This window comes from Drosophila mojavensis, unplaced genomic scaffold (genome assembly GCF_018153725.1).
Source record: "Drosophila mojavensis isolate 15081-1352.22 unplaced genomic scaffold, ASM1815372v1 contig_74, whole genome shotgun sequence".
NCBI lineage: Eukaryota > Metazoa > Arthropoda > Insecta > Diptera > Drosophilidae > Drosophila > Drosophila mojavensis.
Genome location: NW_025318899.1, coordinates 25,451,465 through 25,478,774, shown reverse-complemented (window position 1 = coordinate 25,478,774; position 27,310 = coordinate 25,451,465). Strand labels below are relative to the sequence as shown.

The 27,310-nt window shown below is 41.4% G+C and overlaps 1 protein-coding gene across 1 annotated transcript in view; it reads left to right on the top strand.

The window, feature by feature from the left end:
• Positions 1–7,522: 7,522 nt before the first annotated feature.
• The window catches only part of LOC6583596 (echinoderm microtubule-associated protein-like CG42247), a 48,356-nt gene continuing 28,568 nt past the window's right edge, over positions 7,523–27,310 (top strand). The window contains exons 1-3 of the mRNA XM_032731224.2: positions 7,523–7,627; positions 7,722–7,963; positions 8,739–10,041. Of these exons, the coding sequence (XP_032587115.1) occupies positions 9,085–10,041 (957 nt within the window). The 5' untranslated portion in view covers positions 7,523–7,627; positions 7,722–7,963; positions 8,739–9,084. The remainder of the gene's footprint in view (positions 7,628–7,721; positions 7,964–8,738; positions 10,042–27,310) is intronic.

Genomic DNA, 27,310 nt, shown 5'->3' with positions numbered 1-27,310 from the left:
GGTTGGCACTTACAGTTCTGAGAGAATTTGCATGAACTTAGTCTAGAACAAGTAAGAACGTTGCAGTCGGACGTTACCGACTGCGGAATACTCATTCACATCCCATCAACAATTTAGTAGTTAAGTTTCGCTCTAATACTGTAGAATATACAGGTTTTTCCGATTTGCCACGCCCCAACTGGGCGTAGACACCTCATTTTTGGTCAGTTTTTAGAAAGAGATAACGGTACCCTAACTGCAAAGTTTGAATGCTTACCCTCAAGAAATGTGAAAATTACAGGGTATTTTTCGATATGCCACGCCCCTAAAGAGACGTAAAAATTATTTTTGGGGAATCGATAGAGAAGGCTACCAGTAACTCAACTATCCAAATTTGAAGCTTCTAGCTATTATACTTTAGGAGATATAAACTTTTGCGGTTTGCCACGCCCCCTGTGGGCGGACATATATCCGACAAAACTTTTTGGTCTTGGGTGATCAGTCCGAGTATATATACAAAATTTGAGGTCTCTGCCATCAATAGTGTCCAAAATATAGGACAATTTAAAAAATCACTATATCTTCAGGTCCGATTTACCACGCCCCCAATGGGCGTAGACTTATAATTTATCTTTAGACTTTATAGAATCATACCATTAGCTGACGTGCAAAATTTCAGCATTCTAGGTTTACAACTTTAAGAGATACAGTTTTATCCGATTTGCCACGCCCCCAATGGGCGTAGATATATCCGCCATAGCTCGTGATCTTGGGTGGTCAACGCGGACCTACATACCAAATTTCAGCTTTCTAGCTTTTCAACAAACATGATTTCTGGTATATCGGAAAATGCATTTTCCGATTTGCCACGCCCCTAGTGGGCGGATCGGGAAAATTTTAACACTTTATAAATCGGAGATATACACGAGTATGTGTTCCAAATTTCAAGTCTCTAGCTTCAATAGCGCCGAAATAGATTGCGTTCATACGGACAGACGGACAGACGGACGGACGGACAGACGGACAGACGGACGGACAGCAAGACGGACATTGCACAAAACCAATATACTGATTCACTTTCGTGAATGAGTATAATAACAATGTATATATCAATATATGTATGTATATTAGCCATTTATAGGCTATGAGTTTTAATTACCAACCGTCGCTGTGTTCTTGTAAAATCATTTTAGTGGTGAAATGTAAATAGGGTGAAAAATGGGTCCATAATCAAAATTCATAATGAGTTTCATGCAATTGACATCATTATGTTCGTAATGTAGAGGAGAGTCAACGCTGCAGACCCTATTTATATGTGGTAGTATTGAAGCTGATTTCAATTACAGCGGCGCCGGACCGTTACGTTGCCAGATGACCAATCCGCTGGCATTAATTTTCAATAAAAAGTCCGCAATGCAAAAAGTAATTAACAAGTTACGAAGATGTGGAAAACAATGGCCGCAGACGCTACACTTAGAGCTAATTACATTTGCAGCGGCTCTGAAATGATGACTGGTAATAAAGGCAAATGCTACGGGACAAGAACTTCACATTCTGAAAGTATTCTGGTTTCCATTAACGACAAGCGCTGCGTCAAATTAAATATATCAAATAAATTAACAGAAGCGAACGAACAATTGAAAGCCTTATAATTGATTTACCAATGTATTTATTTCTTCATGCTTGCAGCTAATGAAAAGTTTCACATTGGCTGAAAGGAATTGGAAGCCAAGTACCATACGTAGTATGTAATTAGTTGCTGACCAACTGCAGTTTTTCTGCTCCACAAATAGTTACATATATACACTTTATATATACATATATATATATATATATATATATATACAGATACATTCATAAAAACAGCCATTTTCAACAAGCCACTCGCAAAGTAGAAGCTACGGGCTCGAGCCACAGCATTTTTGGCAAGTGATGCGAAACTAATGTGCCCAAAAGTCGACTACGGAAAATAGTAGCCAAAGCATTGGCTATGTTGTCGGAGACGGCCACTGTGCAGCTGGTTTTGACCATTCAACTCTTTGACGGTTTTGGCCACCAAATGTTGGCGCAAATTGCAATCATATTAAAAGCAGTCACCAAATGAACGAATTAAAAAAGCCAGCAATTAGTTAGCTGACCACACAACTGAAATGGGTATTGAAAGAGCATTGCAATTTCTGTTTTTCCTTCTATTCCGTTCAATTTGTAGTCTCTAATTGTCAAAGACTCTATAGCGCATTTCGCCTAAGCAATTACTAGCGAATGGGCCTGTGATACAATCTATAAATCTAAAATTTAAATTAGTAACTTTTAATTCTATTCTATTTTAATGTTTTTAATCTTTTTCGATTCCTTGACGTTCCGGAGGGTGTAATCCGTTGTTGTCGATAGCCCGACCAGATGTAAGATGGTTTGGATGCACTTCTAGCCTATCCAGGTATGTGGAGGAGTCTTACTCTGACTGTACGAATCGTTAAGTCCTTATGTCTATATGCCCTGCGTTCTTCACAAATCAGTCTGCTCCAGTCTAGTGTATGTACTAAAGTAGATAGGATAGTAGATATTATATGCTCGTATATGTATGAGCGTTAGAGTTCTAGCTAACACATGTAGGAAATATAAAATTATAACGATTTTTTAAAGGTGTTGATCAACAGCATTAAAACAAAAATAGTTGTGTGTGTGTTTTTTTTTTTTTTTTTTTTTTTGAATTCATTTATTGCAGCTTATTGTCTGAGACTATTTAGCGCATTATTGACTTTAACCTTAACTTAGATTATGGGCTGGAAGCCAGTATTTACATATTTACAATTTTTAACAACATTTAAGGTCTGTGGTCTAAGGGATGAGATCTTTTAAGCCTTCGCCTACTGTTGTTTACTGCCAGGTCAGTAGCCAGTGGATTTGGGTGTGCTAAGAGCCTGAGTTGTGTTTATTTTCTAAACATGTTTATAGCTCTTATAGCGCCTAATATCGAAACCTTCAAACACCTTTAAACGGTCATTGATAGACATAGAAGGGCAGACAGAAAGACAGGGCTAAATCAACTCAGTTCGTGGTCTGATAAAGAAATATATACTTCATATACTCTGCCACGCCTACCTCTACACTCAAATTTACACATTTACCATTTACCAAAGTTTGCAGACTGTAGCTCTAAAGGTGGAGGAGATATAATTAACTAACTAGCTTTCGATTAGGCTTTAAATTGGTAATAAAATATCGGGAGTAGTTATCGATTTGGGAAGAAGACTCGATATGCGCGTAACATACACGGACCTAGGAAAAATTTCAATTCTCAATTCATTAAAGCGTGCTCAAGTAGTAGTATTTGGTCAGTCCTCTTCATATGCAGATAATGAAAATGGCTTGAGCCGTTATGTTGATCGCTTGTAGCACACAATATTATAATTAATTGTCTTCGTACATGCAACAGGAGGAAGGAGGGCAAAAACTTAAACAATCGCATTCACAATCGCATTCATATATCCTCGGGCGCCGACAATTGAAACTTTTGCCAACAAACGTTGACAGCTCGAACTGATTCTCTTTTGAGGACACGAGTTTTTCCTGCCAGTCGGCATGACAGCGACCAAATTATCGCAAGGGATGTGTTGGCTTACAATGCGAGCAACTGCATTGACTTTACCATTTCTAAGCGTCCGGGCTTACCGACACGCTTACTCCAACATATACGTACGTAAGTGTGTGCGCATTGGTATGCGTATTTATGTGCAGTACTTAAGTCTGTGGCTGGACTGACCCACGTAGTTGTCCGAATAGTAGTTCGTGGTCGGTTTCCTGCCACCTACACTTGATTCAGTTCTTTCATTTCTCATATTGCCATTTTGTCATGCGCTTCATTCAGCTGGTCAAAGCAGATGCCTGGTGCTTCTGATGTAGGTCTTCGATTCTATTGGATTTTCTTCTTTGCTGCCGGTGCTTCTGGAGCGAGCCATTGATATTTGGGTGTAAATGCAACAGCGTCCACATTATTGGCAGGGCCCCTGGCACACTCAGAGACGGGCCTTTGCTCATTATTGACATTTTCGTTTTGTCGCATCTTCCATAAAACAGCTCGCTTTTGTTGCGACTCATCACACTAGCTGCACACTGAACACTGGCTCCATGTCCCTCCAATGTCATCGTCACGCCTCGGCTGTCGCAGATGCATTCCCTAACGTTTCTTTTCTTTGAGCAATGTGATGGACATTATGCTCGTACATTGCATTGAAATGCTATCTCGAGCGATGCCATCAATGGGAAGGACTATGTTTTACACCCAGCTGCAATTATACCCAGGCAGCCGTTTGTGGAGTTAAGCTATAGACACATAATTCGCGAAGATAGTTATCAGAGTACTGAATACAATAATTTTAGTGTCTTGGACAGGTAAATAGTTTCGTAGTCGTAGATTAGCTCAGTTACAAACTGACTCGCCCGCATCATATATCTTTTTGAAATTGTTTACTGGGTAAGCAGCGAGCTTTTGTTCAAGCGTTTACTATAGCTCTGCAACCAGTGCACTGGTTGGTGGCTTTGTGTGTGTGCCTGTGTGTATGTGTGTGTATCCATTGTCCTTATTGCTATTGTTTAATGGTCACATTAAAACAGCCCCATTGTTGTCGCTCTCGTTCTTGTTCTTATTGAGGTTTTCTGCCAGTTGCTGTCGTCGTTGCAGTCATTTGACCACACCCTTTGCACCATTTTTTCTATCGCATTTATTTACAATGTTCCAGACGGGAACTGCGAATCACGCTCCAAAGTATGCAATAAAAATATAGGCTTGTGCCATTGGACTTGCTAGTGGCTTTTTGGTGCACTGCCACTCGTATGAGCTGTATACTCCAGCGGCATTTGTTCTTCGTCTGCTTGAGTATCTCTTAGTGCACTGAAATACGGATAGCAAGGACCTATATATATCTCTAGATATGCATCACAGACGACGAAATGAATAAAGTGCGTATATTATGTTTTCTTTATTGTTTTTGGCTTGGTCGCAGAGGCTAAAACCCTGAACATAGATCTATACTAAAACTTAAAATGTAGAGCATCTCAGAGTAATCACAGTTATCTGTACTCTATAAAATTTATAAAAATTAAAAGAGCAACTCAACAAACATTATTTTAAATGCCTAAAGGAAATGAAGTCTTATTTTATGCTTACGGCATAATACATAGTCGACTTGTGGAGACATCATTTTGTGATTAATACCTATCTCTTAAAAAAAAAAAAAAATATACATATGTAGTTCTTATAATCATGAGATATTTAATAGATTAGCCACTAATGCGGGTGATAATATGCCAGTAATAACAATGGGTAAACTGGAAACTTGCAAATTCTTAATCTAAATCCGTTTCCGGAAACCTTCAATTTTATATTTTGTATATTTCATCATAAAGTGATTTGGTTAAGTTGAAGATATAAGTATTAACTCCTATGTATATGAATAAGCAGACGGAGTTACTTAATGACGACGTCCAGTTATCAACATGATAACTGAAACTAAATAATCCTAGGCTTGACCTTATTGTATATATTATACCCTGGCAGAAGCAATAGCGACAGACCTCAGGACGACGAGCTAAGCCAATCTAGGCCTGCCTGCCTGTCTATGTAAATCCGTATGGTTTAGGGTGTGTAATAGTCAGGCAGTCCCATGCTGTCTTACTTGATCTTCATAACTACATGAAGCAAAATAATACACAATTTGACTTTTCATTTGCAATGAGCTAAAGTCACGCACTTTCCGGAAATAATATTAAAATAATACATTAACTTCACCAAACGGTGGGTCGCCCACGCGACTGTAAGAATAAAGAGTAAAATTATTAATTACAAAACGTAATAGTTATCAACAGAATATCGAACTTAAGATACTCTAACGGAGGGACATATGAATAATAATTCTTTTCGGCGTGATTTCATTACTCTCAGGCTACGTAAACATTTCCAGTGATAATTTATTTCTATATGAATGTATCTGTGAATGCATGAAATAGCATCAAATAAATTTAATGTGAACAATTCATTTTGACAGTCATTGGATTATACATTGCCTTCAATAGGGGGTTATGTGTTTCGGCTTAGTTACGGAGGTCCTGAGATTGTCGTGCAGAGACTTAACCCAACTAGACCTTGCGACTACCTATGTAGTTCAAGTCACAATCGCTATTTGGAAATATAATGTAATAAAAACGTATTGCCACCGGAGTTTGGCCTAATTGTGAGATGACTAATTAATGGTGACTTATTAAAAGTGCCCTATTATAAGATATCCTTTATTTAACTATAGTTGGATATATATTTTATCATATAAGCATTTTCAGATTTTTTTCTATTGCTGCAACTTTTACATTAGAACGATTTTATTAAATTCTTCTTTGACAGCTTACAGGGTATACAACTGTAGATCAGTTGCACTTCTGTTAATCGGTTCAGTAGAATAGCGTGACCCTAAACAAAAATTGACGGCATTGCAGCCTGGGACTACCAAAGAAGTGGAAAAGTAAGTGGGAAACGTCGCAGCAAGGAGCCCCATGACATGGTGAAAGGTTTTGTCGGCGTTGATTTTACCCACGTAAAGTACAACGAATCAGCAAATTCGTGACTCTAATTTTACAACTAAATAAGCAAGCACGTTAGCTTAGAGAGCCACACACTGGACTAAGAAACTGAATAAAAAACAAATCTTTCTGAAAATTTTGGATATTTCAAAAGTTACTCATATATAATCTTTAGGTGAATCAAAACTTAGCTATCATTGATAGACCGAAAATAAATAATTATTCATTTTTCAAAAAAGTCAGTTTTACTCACACAGATTTGCATATGTGTCGTTTGACAAAATCAGGATCATTAAAATGTAAAAACAAGGTTATGTAAAAGGCATAAAATCGATTCTAGCTTTCATTTCTGATGACATGTTTTGCGATTGTGTTATCATCATAATCGATAACTTAATATTGATGATGTTCATAACTGCATTCTTGTTAATGTCTCTATCAAATAGCTCTCCGATGGGGTTAAAGTGTACGGTATCCCGCTGTACATACGTTCGAGCACCAAACGCTCGAGCCATTAAGTAACAAGTGCTAACTTTTGTGATACCTCAAACTGAGTTCGAGCACTTTACTCGTAATGTCGCCGAGGTGGTTAAACCTCCCGCTAGCCTGTTTTAGAGGCGTTTGTCGACCACGAGATTGGACGGAGGTGGAGGAAGTGGCACAGCAAAATGGTTAAAAGAACGGCGAATGGCACAATGCCCGCCACAGGGACGGGTGACTTATAAGCAGAGCACAATTAGGCGAACGGGGGCTTGGAGGTGTGGCGATGCCGGAGAAGTCGCGTGGCAGCATTAGCCCATAAGTCAGGCGCCTGCACCACAATCAAAGCAACACAACAACAGAAAGTAATTCAATGCCCGCGACGTCGTCGTCGTCGTCGACGGAGCCCGAGGCGCGCTCTCTATGAAAATTGGCTACGTGTAGGACTTTAGAGTGGACAGGCACATGAAACACAATTCAAAAACACTTCGACCGGCAAAGTTGCCAGACGGAATTTCTTCTGCATTGTGCACACGGCCAAGAGCTGCTAAGGGAAGACCAGTCTGAAAGTTGAACACTTCCCTTTGATAACTTTCTCGTAAGATATTTTAATAAACTTTGCTCGACTTCATTAAATTCGATTCAAGTAAATATGTGTGCTTATCCCCGCGCCGCCTGCTTTCTCAAATAAGTTGAAACAATCGAGCCTGATTGATAGGCAATTAGTGCGAGTAAACGCGACGGAGGCTGCGCCATCCGAGGAGCCAACAACCGCTTGCACATTAGCAGTCAACATCATCCCAGAGGTCCGTAGCCAAAGTGGCATTAACCTAATTGCCGCAAAAAATAGTGCAAAGGACAACGAACGACCCCAGCCACAAACGGCAGCAGTGCAGTGCAACGTGTTGCAATAAAAGTAATTTACATAAGCCAGGTAAGTCAACGGTAGAAAACGTGGAAACATTCGCCAATTTCCCACAGCCGATTCCACCGACCAACCAACCATTATCCAAAACAAAAAACTTCGCAATGGTAAATTTCAATGCGGCTGAAATAGTTGCATATGAGCCAAGCGTCAGTGGGGTGGACGGGCCAAACTGAACAGACCCACGTCACTTGAGGCAAGTTACGCCCAGCTCTTGGTCAGCTCCAGAGCGTGGATATGCTTGCATATAAGTGAAAAATCCTTGCCCACTTGTACGTACAACAGAGCAAGTTTGCCAACTGGCCCAAAATTTCGTTTAAAGTCAATTGTAGCAGCAGCCACTTCTGAGGTCCTACACAGGCGGACTTCGCCGACACAGGCACAGTCCAATGTAGGGGAGACTTAAAGGGCGGATGCATGAAACAAGACAAATAGTGCGCGATTTTTCCATTCAAGAGCCCAACGCTGGCATCATTGTCGAAGCAGAGTGAGAAGTTGAAGTGGGTTCCTTACACTGTTTCACTGTTTACAGACAAAGGAACTGTGAAGTTGTTGGTCCGACAGTTGTTGAGTTGCGTCTGGAGTGTATCTGAAGGGCTTCTGAAAATGGACATGACATGGACGCATTGCCTTTTGCTAGTACTCCGATGATGGCTATCGAGTAGAAAGCTCCAAATAGCTCAAATAGCGAGATTTGTGTGCTAACTCAAACCGAGATTTGATATAAAACGAATTTCTAAGTAACTCGACACGCTAAGGGCATAAATATTTCGTGCATTTTTAGGATCATCTACAGCTGTATATGAGGATCTAATAACGGACAATGTAAGTGGAAGCCAGAACCTCTCAGCACACGTGGCCCACGTCGACTACGTCGAATCTAAATCTTATACGCGAACGAATTGAGTAGAATTTGCTCCTTCAAGTCGTTTTGAGTCGACGCGATATAGACGCTACCCTGGCGACTTTTGACCACAACAAAGGAGTCACGCAAGGCAACGGCACGCAGAGATTTGTGTCACAACAGACCACGATATAGAGAGCGAGCGAAGGAGACGCAGAGGGAGAGACAGAGACAGAGAGCCGAGGAAAGCAAAGAGAGCTTGAACGCAACTCTTGCTACACGGACAATGTCCAACGAAGAGAACGACTACGGAGACGCTGTTGCTGGGGCTGGTGCTGGTACAGGCGCTGGTGCTAATGTTGGTCATGGAGATGGCGATGGTGAAGGCGATGGTGATGGCGACGGTGGCCTCGCAGCTGTTAATGGCGAGCCCATTCTCGGCGGCCAAACAATGCCTCAAATTAGTTCGAACTTACAACTCGAAGGAAACGTTTCGCCGACATTCCCTCAGACGACAGCCCAGTTCGATGATAACGATAACCTCGTAAATAACAACAGCTCGCGCCTGGGTCGGAACAGCGATAGTAACTGCAATAGCCCTACTAAGAGTCCCACAAGTCGGCGTGCCGGCAGCTCAACAAGCTTTCAAATACATCTTCAGAATGCCCAATACGACGAGGATGATGACCTAGCATCCGGGGACTTGCAGGGTAATAGCAGTGCAGCACCGACTGTGGGTGGAGGTGGAGCTGCAGTCCGTGCCGCTGCCACTGCCGGTGGCTCCTCGCTCGATTATTGGTCCCAGCGCAACGGTAGAGTCAGCGGATCAGCTGTAGGCTCGGGGGCAGGCACAGGCGCCCAGAGTCGTGCGCTTAGTCCCAGCTATTTGGATAACATGAGTGAGAACTCAGAGCAGCCGCCAGTCGTGCCGCTAGTACGCTCCAAATCGCGGCCAGAAATCTCGAGTGCCGCGGCCTCCCGTTACTCGAATCTATCGTACTGGAAGGCTCGTCGCGTTGTGTTCTACCGTAATGGCGACCCCTTCTTCCCGGGCGTTGAGTTGCGTTACCGTCCCGGCCGAGATGTTACCTCGCTGGACAATCTACTCGACAAAATCTCTCCCAAAATGGATTTGCCACGCGGTGCACGCTACGTCTTTTCCATGGATGGCGACCGAAAGTACCACCTAGATGAACTGGAGGACGGTGCATTCTATGTGGTCTCCTCATTCAAGGTCTTCAAGGTAAGTTCTCCTTTTTATAACGCGTATTATAAGCGACGCGTGCTTAGCTTTAATTTAAATTTGTTTTACACATTTTGAAGTTTAAGTGTTGCTTTTCACGTCAACTTTAGTGCAAAATCAATAGAAATTTGAATATTTTGGTATAATTATGCAAATAGAATCCGAAAAATACATATACATATATATATATATATATATATATATATATATATATATATATATATATATATATATATATATATATACTATATATATATATATATATATATATATACTCATATAAATTATATACACTGTAGGTTTTTGCGGTCAGCGTTCCATTCCCCAACTCCAGTCCGAACCCTCTATTCGGGTCAGTTGGCCTAAAAGCTAAGAAACTCTCACTTTTGTTATTCTACAGTTTTTGGTTCGGAACTCACATTTTTGCATGCGAACACTTTCGTCTTTATTGACCATTCGTCGCTCTCACTGCTGAGCGCTTTGTCCCAAGCTCTCAGTTCTCAGTACTATGGACTGGATTGGGTCGTACAATCTCGTCTGTGTATGTGTATGAGTGTGTACAAGTGTAAGAATATGTGTATAGCAACTGAAACTATGTAACACTCTTTCGATAGTGTTTCTAGCCTGTTGGGCTATTTGTATTTCATTCGTGGGAGTTTCACTTTTTACACGCTACGCGCGCAAAGTATGATTTCGTGAAATGGGGTGGAATTAGAAATTAGGTCTTGCGTTTTATGGCCCTTTTATATGATTTCTAAGAGAACAATCGCTGTTCTTGAAAGAGCAAAAGAGAGTGCTCATCAGCCAAACCTTTGCCATGGTTGGTAAGATATTTGTTGAGACAGAATTGAAATTATATTCAAGAAAATTCGCAGACTACGCGCAAACACCGATACTTCACTTCTTAAGTAAAAAGTAGCTAATCTAAACTAAAACTCAATCAGTCAAACACATTTCCGTCTATATTACAATATCTTAAATTAATTTTAGATAAACCAGTATAAATCGATTGATTCCGGGTGTAAAAAGTAAAAATCTTCTCTATAAATAAGTATTGATATATTTTTAGAAATTACCCGATGATGCATTACTTTTATATAGGATCTAATTTGCCCTAAATTTTTGTAGAGTTTTATTATCGATACTTTTATAATAACAGTAACAGCTTTTATAATATTGTTAAGACCTAAACGACGATAAACTCACTCTTATGCACGACTTTAGCCCACTGTAAACGCATTAAAACTCTGGAGATAGATTTTCGATTTGCATGAAGCTCAAATTGAAATCGTAGGCAATCAACGAATTGCACTTCCTGCACGTCCCACGGCAACTATTGAACGAGTTTTACATGCCTTTGGGGAAGTCTGAGCAGTGCCGATAGGAATTCATGCATTCATAATCCGCAAAGATAATGGCTTGGCGTGGCCTGACCTGCCTGGGCATTCCGCGTATTCACAGCATCTTAGGTTATTCGCCGACTGTATCCCTAATGCACTCAGCCCGGCAAGCGTCTAAGATCGTCCGAGACAAAGGCTCATGCTGAAGCCAGCCAAAAGCCATGCAGCTGCACCAGCAAAGCACCCTCGGGCACTGCCCGTGGCTGGTAAACAAAAGCGCAGCAGGAGACTTTTGCCAAATCAAAACTTATGACGAGGCGCTGTTCGGGCCGCCGGCGGTGCTGCTGCCGCATGGAGTTCCATGTGGAGCAGGAGGCGCTCAAAAGGCAACCAGGAACAATACCAAAGCATCGGGCACCGGAGCAGAGAAGGGCAGCCATGCCCTGCAGCTGCCTGAAGTGCATGGGATCCAGTGTTGTCCTCTGTAGCTCTGCGAAGCCTCTCTGGACGCTTCCTTGTGAGAAACGAGCCAATTTAAAACTTGCGGCGTTTCACTTAGGGAAATTAAAAGTGTATGCATGAGAGGGACAATGGGAAGGGAGGGCGATAGAGGGAGAGCTCCTGTTCGAGAGGGCGTCAACTGCGAGCGCACTAAGCAAGTGTAGTAATAGAAATTAATCTAGACTCATATTTGATTCAACAGGAGCCAAGCTGCTGGCACGCAAGCAAAGGCAAGGTTTACCAGAGCATTTATGATAATTCATTCGTCACGTTGCGTGCGTGACCCGTGGGCGGGCAGCCGTTGAAGCTGATATGATTTGGGGTGCAGCAAATTGCATTCGTCTTGTTAAAATAATTGCCCATATGGCAAAATGGCCCAGAGTAACAAGGCCATTCGACCCTGGCACACACATAATCAATGCCAGTCAATTAGCTGCTCTGCAGTATGCAGAAATGCTCCGTGCCCATCCACAAATGTTATGACAAAATCATTCAGAATTCAGACATTCGAAGCTTCCTTAAAGTTGTAAGGTGCAGCCAGTTGGAAATGATAACCGGCTAGGGCAACCGCGAATCGCATGCACGAAATTACAAGGAACGAAAGGGTGTCGGTGTCGGTGTCGGGGTGTGTGCTTAGAGGCTTGGGCTTGGACTTGTTCTTGTGCTTGTGCGGTGCTGCGCCCTAAATTGGAAGAAAAATGGACACGAAGGGCTTCTGACTTTCAAACCAGTCCAAAAGAAATTAAGATTTTTGGCACAAACGTGCGCGGCAAGCTAAAAGCGAAACCCCTGCATCGCGAATGCAGCACGCAAGGTCAGGAGTCAGAAGTCAGCAGACAGGAGCCAGGAGCCAGCAGGAGTCACGAGTCAGGGCCAGGCGCATTGTAATTAACTTCAAAACAGAAGCGCACGACCGCACGAAATATGACGTCAATGCAAAGTTCTTTCCTGTCTTTGGCGACAGCAAAAGACACTAAAATTATAACCCCATGCATCTGTGCGCCTCTACCGAGCATCGCCATCATCCACAGACAAGTGATGAATTCCGCTGCCATTTACGTGATACATGCGGCTGAGATGTGGACGCAAATTGCGCGTGAGCATCTGTTAGCGAGGACAATCTCATCTGCAGCCATCTTCGCCGACGGCTATCACAATGAATTGTTGCTGCTCGCCTGCCCACCCGAAGAGGGCTGATGCATTTCTGAGTACGTCAACATTGCTGTGCATATTAAGTGAATTGATTCGATAAACAATTGTTGCACGTAGCGTCTGCCAGCCGTTTGCTTTTTGGTTTATCGCCAATTTAGCTTAAAGTGTGGTCTCAGGGGCTGCTCTGGAAATACCTAAGCACACATAAGCAGACATATAAATACAGATGTGTGTGTGTTCCCTGAGGCGTATGCTATTAGGGTTAATCGACGTACAGGCCGTTGCCTCTGCGGCCAGCAGTAGCTAAATAATCCCTGCAACGCAAGCACAGACTTAACTTCAATTAATATTACGCATACGCCATGTTGCAAATGCATTTGATTGGCAAATGTGGCCAAAGCCGGTGCAGCTGCTGGTGTTGCTGCTGCTGCATAATCCGTAAGCAGACTTCGACCTGGAGCCCAAAAGCACTTTAACAAATTACTGGCTGCCAATTACGATGCATTTTCAAATCAGAATAGACACGTTTGATGCCATTTAAATGCCATTCGGGCATTTCAAATGTTGTGGTCAAGTGTGGATCCGAGGTTTTAATTGAAACGCAGCAGACGTAAAGCGACAAGCGCTGATGAAATAAATATTGCAGCCACATATGCATATATGTAGGTGTTGAAATTAAAAACACACTAGAGAAAAAACATCGCCACCCAACCAGACCAATAATAGCAATTATTAAAAGCAATGGAACACAAATTGAAAATAATAATGCCAACAACACAGCCGCACCACCTTCGGTGGGTAATAACCACTCGTTGAACTACAGTGGATATTATATTAAGAGAACATTGAAAAATATTCTATATATTTCAATATCATAAGGAGTTCATGTAAATAACACATTATAGGCCATTTGGCTATAGCTCTAATAACAGGCAGGAGGTATTCGAGTTTTTTGCACAAGTCTAAATAATAGACCGAATTAATCTTGTATGAAAATTTGCATCTTGCTCTTTACGACAATACACAAGATTATTAAAGCTAAAACTATAATTTTAAAATGAAAACTAAAAAAAAAATAGATTCACAAATATAAAGTTTGTATCTTAAGTTATCATCCCGAGAATATTTGTATACCCTGAACCCATTGACAATGGGAAATCAGAGTATAATGGTTTTGGGAAAAGTATTTAACCGGCAAAAGGAATATCGCAGACCCCACAAAGTATATATATTCTTGATCTGGACGACGAGATGAATCGATATAGCCCTGTCCGTCTCTCCGTCCGTCCGTATGAGCAAGCCGATCTCAGAAGCTATAAGAGATAGAGCACTGAAATTTGGCATGCATACTCGTGTATACCATACGCAGTACAAGTTTATCTTATTTTTTCGATAAATCATCCGAAACTTTTTTATGGTACTCACGAGTATGCATGCCAAATTTCAGCTCACTAGCTCTTATAACTTCTGAGATCGACGCACTCATACGGACGGACGGACGGACGGACGGACAGATAGGGCTATATCGACTCAGCTCGTCGCGCTGATCAAAAATATATATATACTTTATGGGGTCTGCCACGCCTCCTTCTGCCCGTTACATACTTTTTCACAAAACCATTATACCCTGATTTCCCATTGAAAATGGGTTCAGGGTATAAAAAGACGCGCGAAGAGCAATTCGGACACTGCACAAAACCAATATAGAATTATATAAATAATATTAATAATACGAATAGTTCTTACTTCAGTGCGTTAAAAATTTCATACAGAATTTTGTTAAATTTGGAAGCAATGTTCAAGGAATACAACAATCAAAATGATATAAAATATACAACCTTGATGTCTGCATGCTGAAGAGTATATCGACTCAGCTCGCAGCCCCAATTAAAAGATACATGTGTGCTCATCCCTGATATTGCCTTTCATTACGCCCAGATTATCCATTTCAATGAGATCCCGGTATTCAGATAAATTAAGAAGAAGTTCTTCATATATTTGAGTGTATCGATTTGTAGAAGTATAGCAATACTAAAATATATTCAGGGTATCTGCGACTGCTACAGCTTTTTCACTTATTAGTTCATCCCTGAGCTATTTTCGAGAAATATTGTAAATGTTTTTGGCTGATTGAGTTCTGTTCTCGACCATTGTTCATTGTTTAACAACCACTGGCCAGCATACACACTCCGCTCAGTGTGAGCGGGCCGACTGGCCGGGATCTGCCAGAGCGTTCCGGGCTCTTGGCACCCGCCGGACATTCCTGTATAAACATGACAATTTAAAACGCATTACAGTGTGGCAATTAATTAAACTGTCATTGGTTGCAGGATTCGAAATTGCTCGCGTGCAAAGAGTCAAAATAAATTGTATACAAGGCGCACTGGGCTAAAAGTAGCGCCCAGGGTAAATGGATGGTCAGCCGGTCGCACTGTCAGACAGTCAAATGGCTAGACAGTCAGATGGCAGTAAAGCATTGCGTGAATTTATTGAATTGTAAAAAGAACATATATCAGCGTTTTTAATTGCAGCATCAGAAACTGCGACGTAAACACCAACAAGGAGTGGCGTTGAATAAATATCCGAGGACAGTTGCAAGTTGCCGTGGATGCAGCCGCACGACTATAAATTAATAGAGCGATGGCGTTATATTTCGCAGCGGCGCACGACTCCAAGGCAGTCTTATCACATTTGCAATTTGAGCTCTGTTAAAGATGTTCCATATGTATATATTATTCGTACATCTATGAGAATAGGCAGTTGAAAAGCTTACTTCGGGGTAAGCCGTCGCTCCATTGTATACCCTTTTATAGACCAAGACCCAAGACCCATAACCGCAATCCCAATGAACTGATTAAACGCAAAACAAGCCGCCAAATAATTGTATTGTGCCAGAGCCGAGCCAAATTGTGCGCGCTCAGACATATCGCAGCAAAAATTAGCGAAATGTTGGCTTCTTCCCCTGCCTTTGAGTGGCCGCAAAGCCCAAAACCTAAGCCAGAGCCAAATGACAGTAATTAGAAATTGTTGTCTGTTTTTTGTTGTTGTTTTTTTTTTTTTTTTTTGCTCTTATTTTTTGCGGAAGGAAGGGGTCTATCCCAGATGCTGGCACGGTGGTGGCTGGCTGCCAAGAAATAAGTAGCCAACTGGCAACAGCGGCTGAAACAAATGATCACAAATTTTATACAACGACAAAACGACACAGGCCAAAGCACCTTAACTATTTATCCCATTTGCAAAATATATATAAATTATTCACAGGCATCTCTGTGCAGCTGGAATACCGGCGAAGCAACAATGTCCCGACCCCATCATATTTTCATAACTCCTGACCAAGACTTGCCGTCAAGGGATTTGTTTAAACTATGCAAAACAACTCAATTCAGCCGGCGCGCTGAAGAGGAGGCAACGGCACCCTGACTCAATGCGCGCAGCAATAAAACACAGACGATGCGAAATTGGTGTCGCCTGGCTTGGAAATGGGAAGCGAGAAGTGGGAAGTGGGAAGTGGGAAGGGGCACGAGAATGGCGAGAAGGCGTCTTCAACTTGAATTGATGGCTCAGACAACAAATTCGACTTGTGTGTCGTGTTCCATTGTGCGCTAATGGAGAAAGTTGTCAAGCAGCTGAGCAGCGGGCAGAAGAGGCCGACGCCGACGCCAACGCCGAGGCCGTCTCTTGGGCGCTAGGGCACACTTCCGTTATTTTTCCAAGACAGCTTTCGCTGCCCGGACAAGGGATCAATACCGAGCATTGCATAATGAAAACGAGTCAATGAATGCCAATCTCCTCCTTGGCTTTCGCTCTAGCACGCCGGAATATGTGTCCGCCTCAAAGCACTCACACATGGTCATTTGGTATCTGCATAGCTGTTCGCAAAATTATTTATTTTTGCCACTGACAGTTTGCATTTGCCCCACAGTATGTGCCGCAGTACGACGACATATTGAAAAGTTTTAGAATTTGCAAATACTCGTGCCGCGCCGTCAGCCGCAAGATCGAGCACTGCCCAAGCAGCCAGCTGCGCCGGGCATACCCAAGTTGGTCACGTCGTCGTCGACGACGCTGTCATCGCTATCGTCAACGTCGCCTCGTTGACTAAAACTTATGAGTTTTGAAATGAAAACTGGTACAAGCGGAAGTGCAATTGAAACGCTGCCATAGTTGTTCTGCATGTGTGTCGTCGACATTGTTGTTGATGGCTAACGTGTCACTACGACCAGACCCCAGGCCCAACCTCAGTCCCAACCCTAACATCGTTACCGTCATCGTCTTCTTTGGCGGAACCGTTAGCGCAGCCGTTTGTGTGTTTTGTGTAGATTTTATATAAAGTTTGTGAGCTATTTGAAAATTCCATTAGACCTTGCCACACACACACACACACACACACTCACACACACACACACCCCATACACACACACACACACAGACACATACACTCACTCACACTTGCGCAGCTCTGTCAAGGCACTCGGCCTGTCCTGGCTGCTTCTGTTGCTGGATCGGCTTTCGTTTGCTTATGTTTATGTATGCAATACAATATTTTCGCCATATTGTCGCCTGTGGTCTGGCGGACTCACAACTTTTCAGCGGACATAGGCGCGAAGAGCCAAATGGCGCAAGCAGCTCGCACAGGCCAAACAGTTGTAATACGGCAGCACGGGTATTGTGGTTGTCCGGGTCCGGGTCTAAGCAATACGCCATTAAGAGTGGCTCCCAAAAAGTTGCGCTCAAACATAATTTGCTAAGCGCGGATTAGTACGTGCAAACGATTTTCTCAAGGCATATGATTTATGCTGCAAGTGTAGTGCCAGTGACATTAATTATATTAGCTGTGATAAATGCTTTTTTACACGGTCCATATGGTGTCGTAAGGCCAATTATTCAAATTACCAGAGCCAGCGTCAGAGCCCAAGCCAAAGCCAAAGCAAGCGGCGAACAAAGCATTGCCGCATAAATCAGGTCAGGCCAAGTGACACGTGCTTTTAATTCATTTATTAGGCGAATCAAGTCAAGGCACACATTCTATGCCAAAAATAGCAAATCAAGGCTAACTAATCCGCACAAGAAAAGCCAATTACCGACCACATGTACGCCGAGTCGACCACGACGGAGATGACCACCTACCCGACCCGCGAGCCCCCCGAGAAGTCAACTCTCCGTGATTTTTGGGCGAAAGAGTCCGCTGTAAATGCCTTTTTACAAACATCGCACGTAAATATCAATTGATTGTAATCTTTCCTTCGAGTCTCTAAAACACTTCTGAAGAGTCATTCAGGACCGAATCAATAACACACACATCCATCCATGTATATACCTACATGCCCAATTCAAGGTAAACTGATTAAATGCGAAAGGTATCGAAGTGCTTGGGGGAATCAAAACTGCTATAATAAATTGAATATTTGCCACTTTTGTAAAGTGCAGCTCCAACAATGGGCAAGAGGATTATCAATTATAATTTTTCCGCTTTTGCAGCCTGATTGTATGATGCTTAGGGATTGCTCCCAATGCCAAATCTATGTTTCAAAATAAAGCCTAATTGCAAGTATTGATCATACAGGTTGTCAACGTTAAGTAACCAATTGAATTTCGTTTTTTTAGTAAATGCAAGAGTGGAGAGTTCTAGTTCATCATAATAAATATACATATGAACGTGCTCAATAATCTTAAAGCCCATTAGTAGCACAACGCCCTCAAATACATACTTGATATATATTTTTTATGTGCCTGATATATTTTCAGTCTCAGATCTCAGATTTTATGGTCTATTCTGATATTTTAAGTTAATTACCAATCCATAATACAGCTATATGACATGAGAGAATCATAGAATGATAGGAAAGTCAACTTGTTTTCTATACTTTCAAGCACAACTAATGGATGTATCGTACTCGGACATTTTGTTTTTTATCTGGATATAGTTTTAGTCTCCTTATGATATTTGTATTAAATTGTGGTGTAAATACTCATTAACAATTGCTGCCAGAAGGAAACTAGTCTCTCTTGAAGCTGCTTGAAAGCAAATCATACCATCACATTTGATTTATTATACCCTGAACCCATTGAAAATGGGAAATCAGGGTATAATGGTTTTGTGAAAAAGTATGTAACGGGCAGAAGGAGGCGTGGCAGACCCCACAAAGTATATATATTCTTGATCAGCGCGACGAGCTGAGTTGATATAGCCCTGTCCGTCTGTCCGTCCGTCCGTCCGTCCGTATGAGTGCGTCGATCTCAGAAGTTATAAGAGCTAGAGAGCTGAAATTTGGCATGCATACTCGTGTGTACCATACGCAGTACGAGTTTGCTTTATTTTTTCGATAATTCATCCGATAACTTTTTTATCGAGAATAATCGAAAAATCGACTTGGTTTTTTCAGCCTAGTTTAAACACTTTTAAGCCTGGAGACTTCAAATTTGCATTGTATATAGAGTTAATGGACACAAAGATTTTGTAATTTACAGATTTTGGATACCACGCTCCCTTCGCCCCTAATTTGTAAAAAACGCATTTCAAGTACTAGAGACTTGTGCTTTGGAATGCACACACAATTTAGCCATATGCTTACGCTCTGAAAGTTTCATTAAGATTGTATGTCTACAAAAGAAATTATTCAACAAATAAATTCTCATAATATTGCCCACATTGCAGCGCAGGCCAAGCGCAGTCGCTGCTTACTACGCAGTTAGCAGAGCGCAGGCTTATGCGTGCGTGTGGATGCATGTGTATGTGTGCATAAAAATGCAGAATTATTAGAATATCAGCTTAGAGGGTTCAGGGTATCTCCTAGTCGAGCAGTCTCGACTAGAGCCTTCTTACTTGTTATACCCTGAACCCATTTTCAATGGGAAATCAGGGTATAATGGTTTTGTTGAAATGTATGTAACAGGGAGAAGGAGGCGTGGCAGACCCCACAAAGTATATATATTCTTGATCAGGGTGACGAGCTGAGTTGATTTGGCCCTGTCCGTCTGTCTGTCCGTCTGTCCGTCTGTCCGTCTGTCCGTATGTATGAACGCGTCGATTTCAGAAGATATAAGAGCTAGAGACTTCAAATTTTTTTTTAAAATGTCCGTAATTACAGCGCGCATATCAAGTTTATCATTAAAAATCGATAACTCATCTCGATCTTTTTTTATCGATAAAAAACCTTATCGAAACCCAGTTATAAAATTATATCTTCTACACCTTTATTGCTAGAGACTCCAAATTTTTAATGTATGCCTATATGCAATTTATACAATTTCGGTTTTTGTTAAAATTTACCCCCACCTCTAAATTCTCCCCCTCACCCTCACTTTTGTAAAAAGCGTATTTCAAATACTAGAGACTTGTGCATTGGCAATTACATGCATATCCATGTTATAATCATAATCTGAAAGTTTCATGAAGATCGTACGTCCATAAAAAAAGTTATTAAACAATTAAGTTCTCATAGTAAGCGCACACTGCAGCCCATGCGTGTTTATGCGTGGTTGCTTGTGTGTGTATGTGTTTGTGTATGTGTGTGTGTATGTGTGTGTGTATGCGTTTGTGTATGTATGCGTGTGTGTGTGTATGTGTGTCTGTATGCGTGTGTGTGTATGTATGCCTGTGTTTGCGTACGTGTGTGTGTGTGTGCGTGTTTCTTGTGTAAGCTGAAAGTCGCGAAAAAGTATTGAAATATCTATTGCTCCAAGGGTTCAGGGGATCTCGTAGTCGAGCAGTCTCGACTAGAGCTTTCTTACTTGTTATTTATATGCGATAGAGGGCTCAGAAATATTGTTATTGTTAACTATTGGTTCACAATTATCCGCGAAATCATCTATCGTTTGCAACGATGAATGGGAATTGGGGAATGGGAGTTGAATATCAAGTGTCAAGTGTTGCAGAAGATGCGAACATGGCAATATCGAAAGCTCTGATGCTGATCAGTCACACCTTAACGGATAATAAACCCAATTAAAAAATTTATCACATAATCCATTTAATAACAAATCGGAACAATGCTAGCCAGAGTATCATTCGAAACGAAAGCGGAAGTCAAATGATTCAGACACGTATGTCCACGCCACTTTACGACCTACACAAAACGCTGCAAGAAATATGACTCCTTGCGGAATATTTATGCAAGCTATAGCTATAGCAGAAGCCCACCCACATACATTCTCTCACACAGTCGCATAGATATTTTACAGACTCTAAGTACAATGACGCACTCACATAGTGTTGGCAGGCAAAATATTCGAAAGTTTGCATATGCATGAGCTGGCGAGTGGCGAGACAGAGAGAAGGAGAGAACGTGTGTGTGTTTGTGTGTGAGAGAGAGAGGTAGAGAGAGAGAGAGAGTTGGGAGTGTGGCGCATTACATTTGTTAAATCTGGCACACGAATGCAATAAATCACAACACAGCACAAAATATACACCCCCGATCCAGCATATGTAAATACACGCACATATCCACCATCGCCCACTTACACACACCCACACACACAGGCAGGAGCACAAGCTCACACATACACAGGTCTCCCACCCTCTCAGACGCGGCGGGCATACATTTGTATAATGGTTATTATTAGTAATGCAAGCGCATAGTTCGCCAATGACTCAGGCTCTAAGAACTCTGAAAATTATTGGGGTCACATGTGTAAAAGGATATTTCCTTATTAAGTGAGCGTCCTGCATGTATGCGTGTGTGAACGGGTGTGTGTGTGTATGTGTCCTTACGTCAGTGTTCATAAATGTATTCTGGTCACAAATTATTATGGTGTCAAATAATGAGGCGGAGACTGTCAAATTTGCATACGCAGTATGCCACAGTATCAGTTTGTTATTTCCAAGGACTATTCGCATATATGCATAAATTTAAGCACAATGTATGAAAAATGGGAACGGATCCGTTTTGCAAAACAAAAGATGCCAGCAAACTCTTATGCCATTCGTCCGACATGGAAACTCCATATACAACTGTCAACTGGGGTACATACAACTCTTTGGGTGGGTGGGATGTGGTTATTTTTAATGCATTACTCTGATGCACAGATGATTCTCCTTAAGATGTATGTACATGTGCATGCATGTGGCGACATGCGAGCGGAAAAGCGGAAGTAATAAGTGTATACTTAGCTATTTGTCTCTTCTGGCAGCATGTGTGTGGACCCGGCATTCATTCAAACGCATGCAACAGCCAACATAACATATATGTAACTACACGTCCCTTGCGAACACCATCGCAATCGCATATGGACAGAAGAAAGGGACTCCGGACAGTTGGCAAGACTCGGAGGCCGCAATGCGAAAACAGTTGAAGTAACAGTTACGTGTTGGGCCGCTCCTCCACTTGCATGTTGACGGGTCGTCTGTCAGACATGATGAAAATAATGGAGCAGAAAATGTCACTGGGCATGCTAAAGACACACATACATATGTATGTGTGTGTGCCGATGTATACTATTATACATATATCTATGCATGCACGCAGACCATACAGAAACACATAACATAGTATTTGTCTGTGTGGGTCCATGACAGTAGACACTGATAGTGCTGCTAGCCTGGTCACCACGCCATCTACACGCGGTCGCCCACAGACATGGTCTAACATGCCTGAAATGATTTAGTAAAGCTGGCATTGCTACGCGCTTTGTCCCACTCATTAGACTCCTACCCAAGACAGGTTCAAGACTCGTCACGAAGTGCAATTAGTTGAACGCTCCCCCAACTCTGCGTTCGGCTCTCAACCAACTTATTTATCAAATTCATCAACAATTTGTCAGCGTTATGAGGAATAACGAGTGCGAGTCGCGATATTGATCCAGTCGTCTCGCGAGCCAAACTCAAATTTGCATAACGTTTATCGGCTAACAAAACAGAGCCCAATGTCAACTCCACAAAAAAGGCTGTTGTGTCGCATAAATTCGTAATTAAATTCAAATCAGCTGTGCATTTTCTTCAAAGTGTTCATAAATTACCATTCGTTGTTTCAATTTGATATTCTCAAACAACTAAGTAGCTGACGAGACTCCATCCGCGCTCTACTTGCATATTGCATGTTCCTTATTAAAGTGCCGAGGGTTGGTGGGGGGATGCAGTGCAGGGAGTGAAAGCTATGATTTCGTACATAGCAACAAATAGTAGGCCACTCCCCATCCTTATCGCACCACTCTTGTAGTGCTTTCTTAACCTCTAAATAAACGACAAGAGGTTATGACAATATTGACCTCCACACTTGAAATTAAGAAAACGGGAACACTTGACTCAATGGCGCAGCTAGTGTTGATGTGACCATTAATTAAAGGCGAGCATGAAGGAAATAATTAAGACAAAAAATACACCGCACTAAAGGTTTTATAAATCATAAAAAATTATGTGTTATACGCGTGCGTAAAGGAATAAGTATATTAAAAATCAGAAGCAATCCAAACAAAAGGCCAGCCATAAAGCAAGCATAAAGCAAGAGCGAGCCTACAGGTCACCGGTTGAACATGCCAAAGTCTTTAGCAATCATTTCTTAGGTCATAGGCACAATAAGAAGGGGAAACCCTTACAGCCTTGCAGCCACGTCCACGCAGAGGCACAAGAGTGCCAAGGCTCTGCGTTTGACTTAGGCTCCATCTTAGGGCCGTATGGCAACGCGTTTCATGCATTGGAATAATTAAGCCATAAGCCTCGACCTCTTTCTTGCTCTCGTCGCGAGCTCCACTTTTTTTTATTCAGCTTTCGGCCGATTTGTGAGCTTGAAATATTTACACCTAAACAAATAATAAAGACCGAAATTATTTATACACGCACGCACTGCCAAACGACGGCGCTCCTCTGAGTAAGCAGCTCGGAGCTGACAATAGGCGACGAGGCAGGCTATTGTCGGCAGAGTGACGGCGATAAGTCACCAGCCATGCCACTTCCGCACGAATGTTGCATAAAAATAATTCGACTTGGCGGGGGCAGTCGGACGAGAGAGATGAGGGTCGGCAGAAATGCTGTGTCCAGGCGGAGGCTTGCTGGGTAGGGAGCGTCCAGCATGTACGTGTTTACTCGTATTTAGTAAGTAAGAGAACGAAATAGCAATAATAAAACTATGAAGGACACATAAATGAGGCAACAATATACAACATTTGAAACTGTTTAAATCAAAAGCAACGCATGCGAGCAGGGTGCCGGGGGATAACAGTATCTAACGACCGAAGGAGTTTCTGTTTCCTTCAGTGTAGCCCAGTTTCCCCAGGAAATATCCCCAAGTATATTCGTAGTTCAAATATGCAAAAAGCTTGTGTCGAAATGTGGGCAGGGTGAAGGAAATTGCGAGTATTATTATGACTTTTATTAATTTTCCATGCCGTACTGGTTTTTGTTTTATGCTCCCGTTCCTTCGTCTCTCTCTTTCCCTCTCCATCTGACGCTCTCTTACACACACTCGCCTCCCTGCCTGGCCCAAAGGGCTTTTGTTTTGCTTCTACTTTTGGACTCTTTTTTGCTCTCTACGAGAATAATGGCAACGGCTGTGTCCAGTTCAAGTTTTTCACTAAACAACTTTGCACGCACGCGTTGGCCAGCACCAGTAGCAGACGCAGAAACAATATCAAAACTGAAGCAGAACCAGCACCAGAACCAGAACCAGAGCCTGGAACAGTGTAGCCTGACTCTGAGTTGCGGTTTAGCTTTGGCTTTCGGCTCGAATCTTTGATTTATGTGCGCTAAAAACTTTAAATTGTGGGCTCCGCAGTAATCATTTCGCCAAGGCATAAAATCGGTAAAGTTTTATTAACAACTTGTGCGACATCCAAACCATGCGGCGTCCGACCCCGCCGGACTAGGCGTCCAGACTGAAGTGTGGACCCTGACAAGGACAATAGAAATTGAAAATATGTTCGCAAGCCTCTGCTCACAGAACTATGCAACACAATGCTGACCACTGGCATAGTTTAGGCCGACAATGGAAATATTTTGGCCAATTGCGTCGCTTTTATTAAAAAATATTGCAACACTGTAGAAACTCGACAAATAGCATGGCATGCGATTTTCATATATCCGTACAGAGAAGAAAATACTCGGCCTAGAATTTGTTGAACGGAGCTTGCCAGGAATTGACCAGTATTTGTGAATAGTAAAACTTGTTCTCGATTTAAATATGAAATTGAAAAATCTAGGACCTTAAAATCTTAAACGACTTGAAAGGAAAAAAATAGTTACGTACTAAATCACTAAGTTAATAAATTTAACTCAAGTTGATTTTGATACAGTCGAGTAATGCTTAAAAAATATAACAGTGACTCAAACGAAAACACATATATATATGTATATTCCGCATTTCGTTTTCTTGGCAGCTAAAATTTCTAACATTCCTATGGAAATCAATTCTGATTTTAATCTAGCAATTTAAAAATTACCATAAAACACATTGCTCCATTGATTCAATTGGTCTATTGCGATGGCTTTAGGTAAACTCTCATATTTAAGACAGCATTTTTGTTCTACATAATAGAGAGTGATGAGGGAAATGAGTGAAAATTATAAGCTTAGGAAACGGAGAAATTGTGTTAGCTTGAACAACATCTACGAAAATAGCTTATTCTCACAAATTGAAACTTAATGTCCTATTTCATTTGTTACTTTTACGCATTATCAGCATTACCAAACATTCTCTAATCATACAGGTGGATTCGCAATCTGCAGAGTTTCTATATACACACATATATGTTTCGGTATATTGAATCTAATGATAATGAAGCTCAGAAGAAAATTTTAAAATTTATCTAATAGTAGCAGAAGTATTTATTATTAACTTTTTATACCCTGAACCCATTGAAAATGAGAAATCAGGGTATAATGGTTTTGTTAAAAGTATGTAACAGGCAGATGGAGGCGTTGCAGACCCCACAAAGTACATATATTTCTATCGAATATCAGTTATTAAATTATATCTCCTACATCTTTAAAGATAGAGTCTCCAAATTTTAAATATATACTTGTATGCATTTTGTACAATTTCGGTTTTTGATCAAATTTACCCCCCACCCCTATATCCATCCCCTCACCTTCACCTTTGTAAAATGCGTATTTCAAATACTAGAGACTTGTACTTTGGCGAGTGCACGCATTGCATTGATATAATCACGATCTGAAAGTAAAGATCGTATGTCCACAAAAAAAGTTATTCAACAATTAACTTCCCATGGTAAGCCACCACTGCAGCCAATGCGTGTTTAGGCATGGCTGCTTGTGTGCGTGTATGTATGTGTGTGTGTGTGTGTTTGTGTATGTGTGTGTGTGAGTGTATGCGTGTGTGTGTGGATGCGTGTGTGTGTGCGTGTTTCTTGTGTAAGCAGAAAGACGCGAAAAATGATTGAAATAGTTATTGCTCGAAGGGTTCAGGGGATATCGTAGTCGAGCAGTCTCGACTAGAGCTTTCTTACTTGGTTATCTCTGCTATATGTTGAGCACCATTAATGCTCAGATTGACGACCCAATACGAAAAAGCTATGTCGGGTATATCTATGTCCTACAGTTTAAGAGCTAAAAATTTAAAATTTGGATAGTTGAGTTTCTGCTAACCTCGTCTATCGATAATTGTTACGCCCCTTTGGGGGCGTGGCATATCGAAGCATATCCTGTAATTGTAACATTTTTGAAGCGTAAGCATTCTAATTTTGCAGTTATGTTACGTTTGGCTCGTTCAAAAAACTGGATGTTGTGTTTTGTGTCTACGCCCACCGGGGGTGCGGCGAATTGGGGAAAACTGCTTTTTCTACAGTACCAGCTAGAAACTCACAACTTAACGATTTTCTGATAGCATCCTCTATTGAATTACATAAAAAGAACTTATATAGCGAATCGGATAACTAACGTGAATCAGTATTCTGCAGTTGGTAACGTCCAAATGCAACGATAATATTTCTTTTACTTTTCAAATTGTTATTTTCGATAACAAGAAATCTTAGTTACAATAAAAGTACGAAATTGGTGCTCAATTCTAATTAGTGGTAAAGTATTTCTTATAATAGTCTGAACTTCCATTCAGTTTCGCTTTTAAGATTCAGCTCGATAGATCCGAAGGTAACATTACATATTTTTGTGGATATCTCACAGTGAAAACCGTAAATGTTCCGCTTACACGAAACGCACCCAATCGCATTTATATATATAATAACCTGTTCGTTATTTTGTGAGTTTCTTATATAGACCGCCTTTACATTTAATCAACTCATGTAAAGTACTAATTTATTTTCTATAATGAAAAGTGGTAAAAGCAATTATCTACTTACTAAATTACCACTATTAGAATAAGTCTCAGATT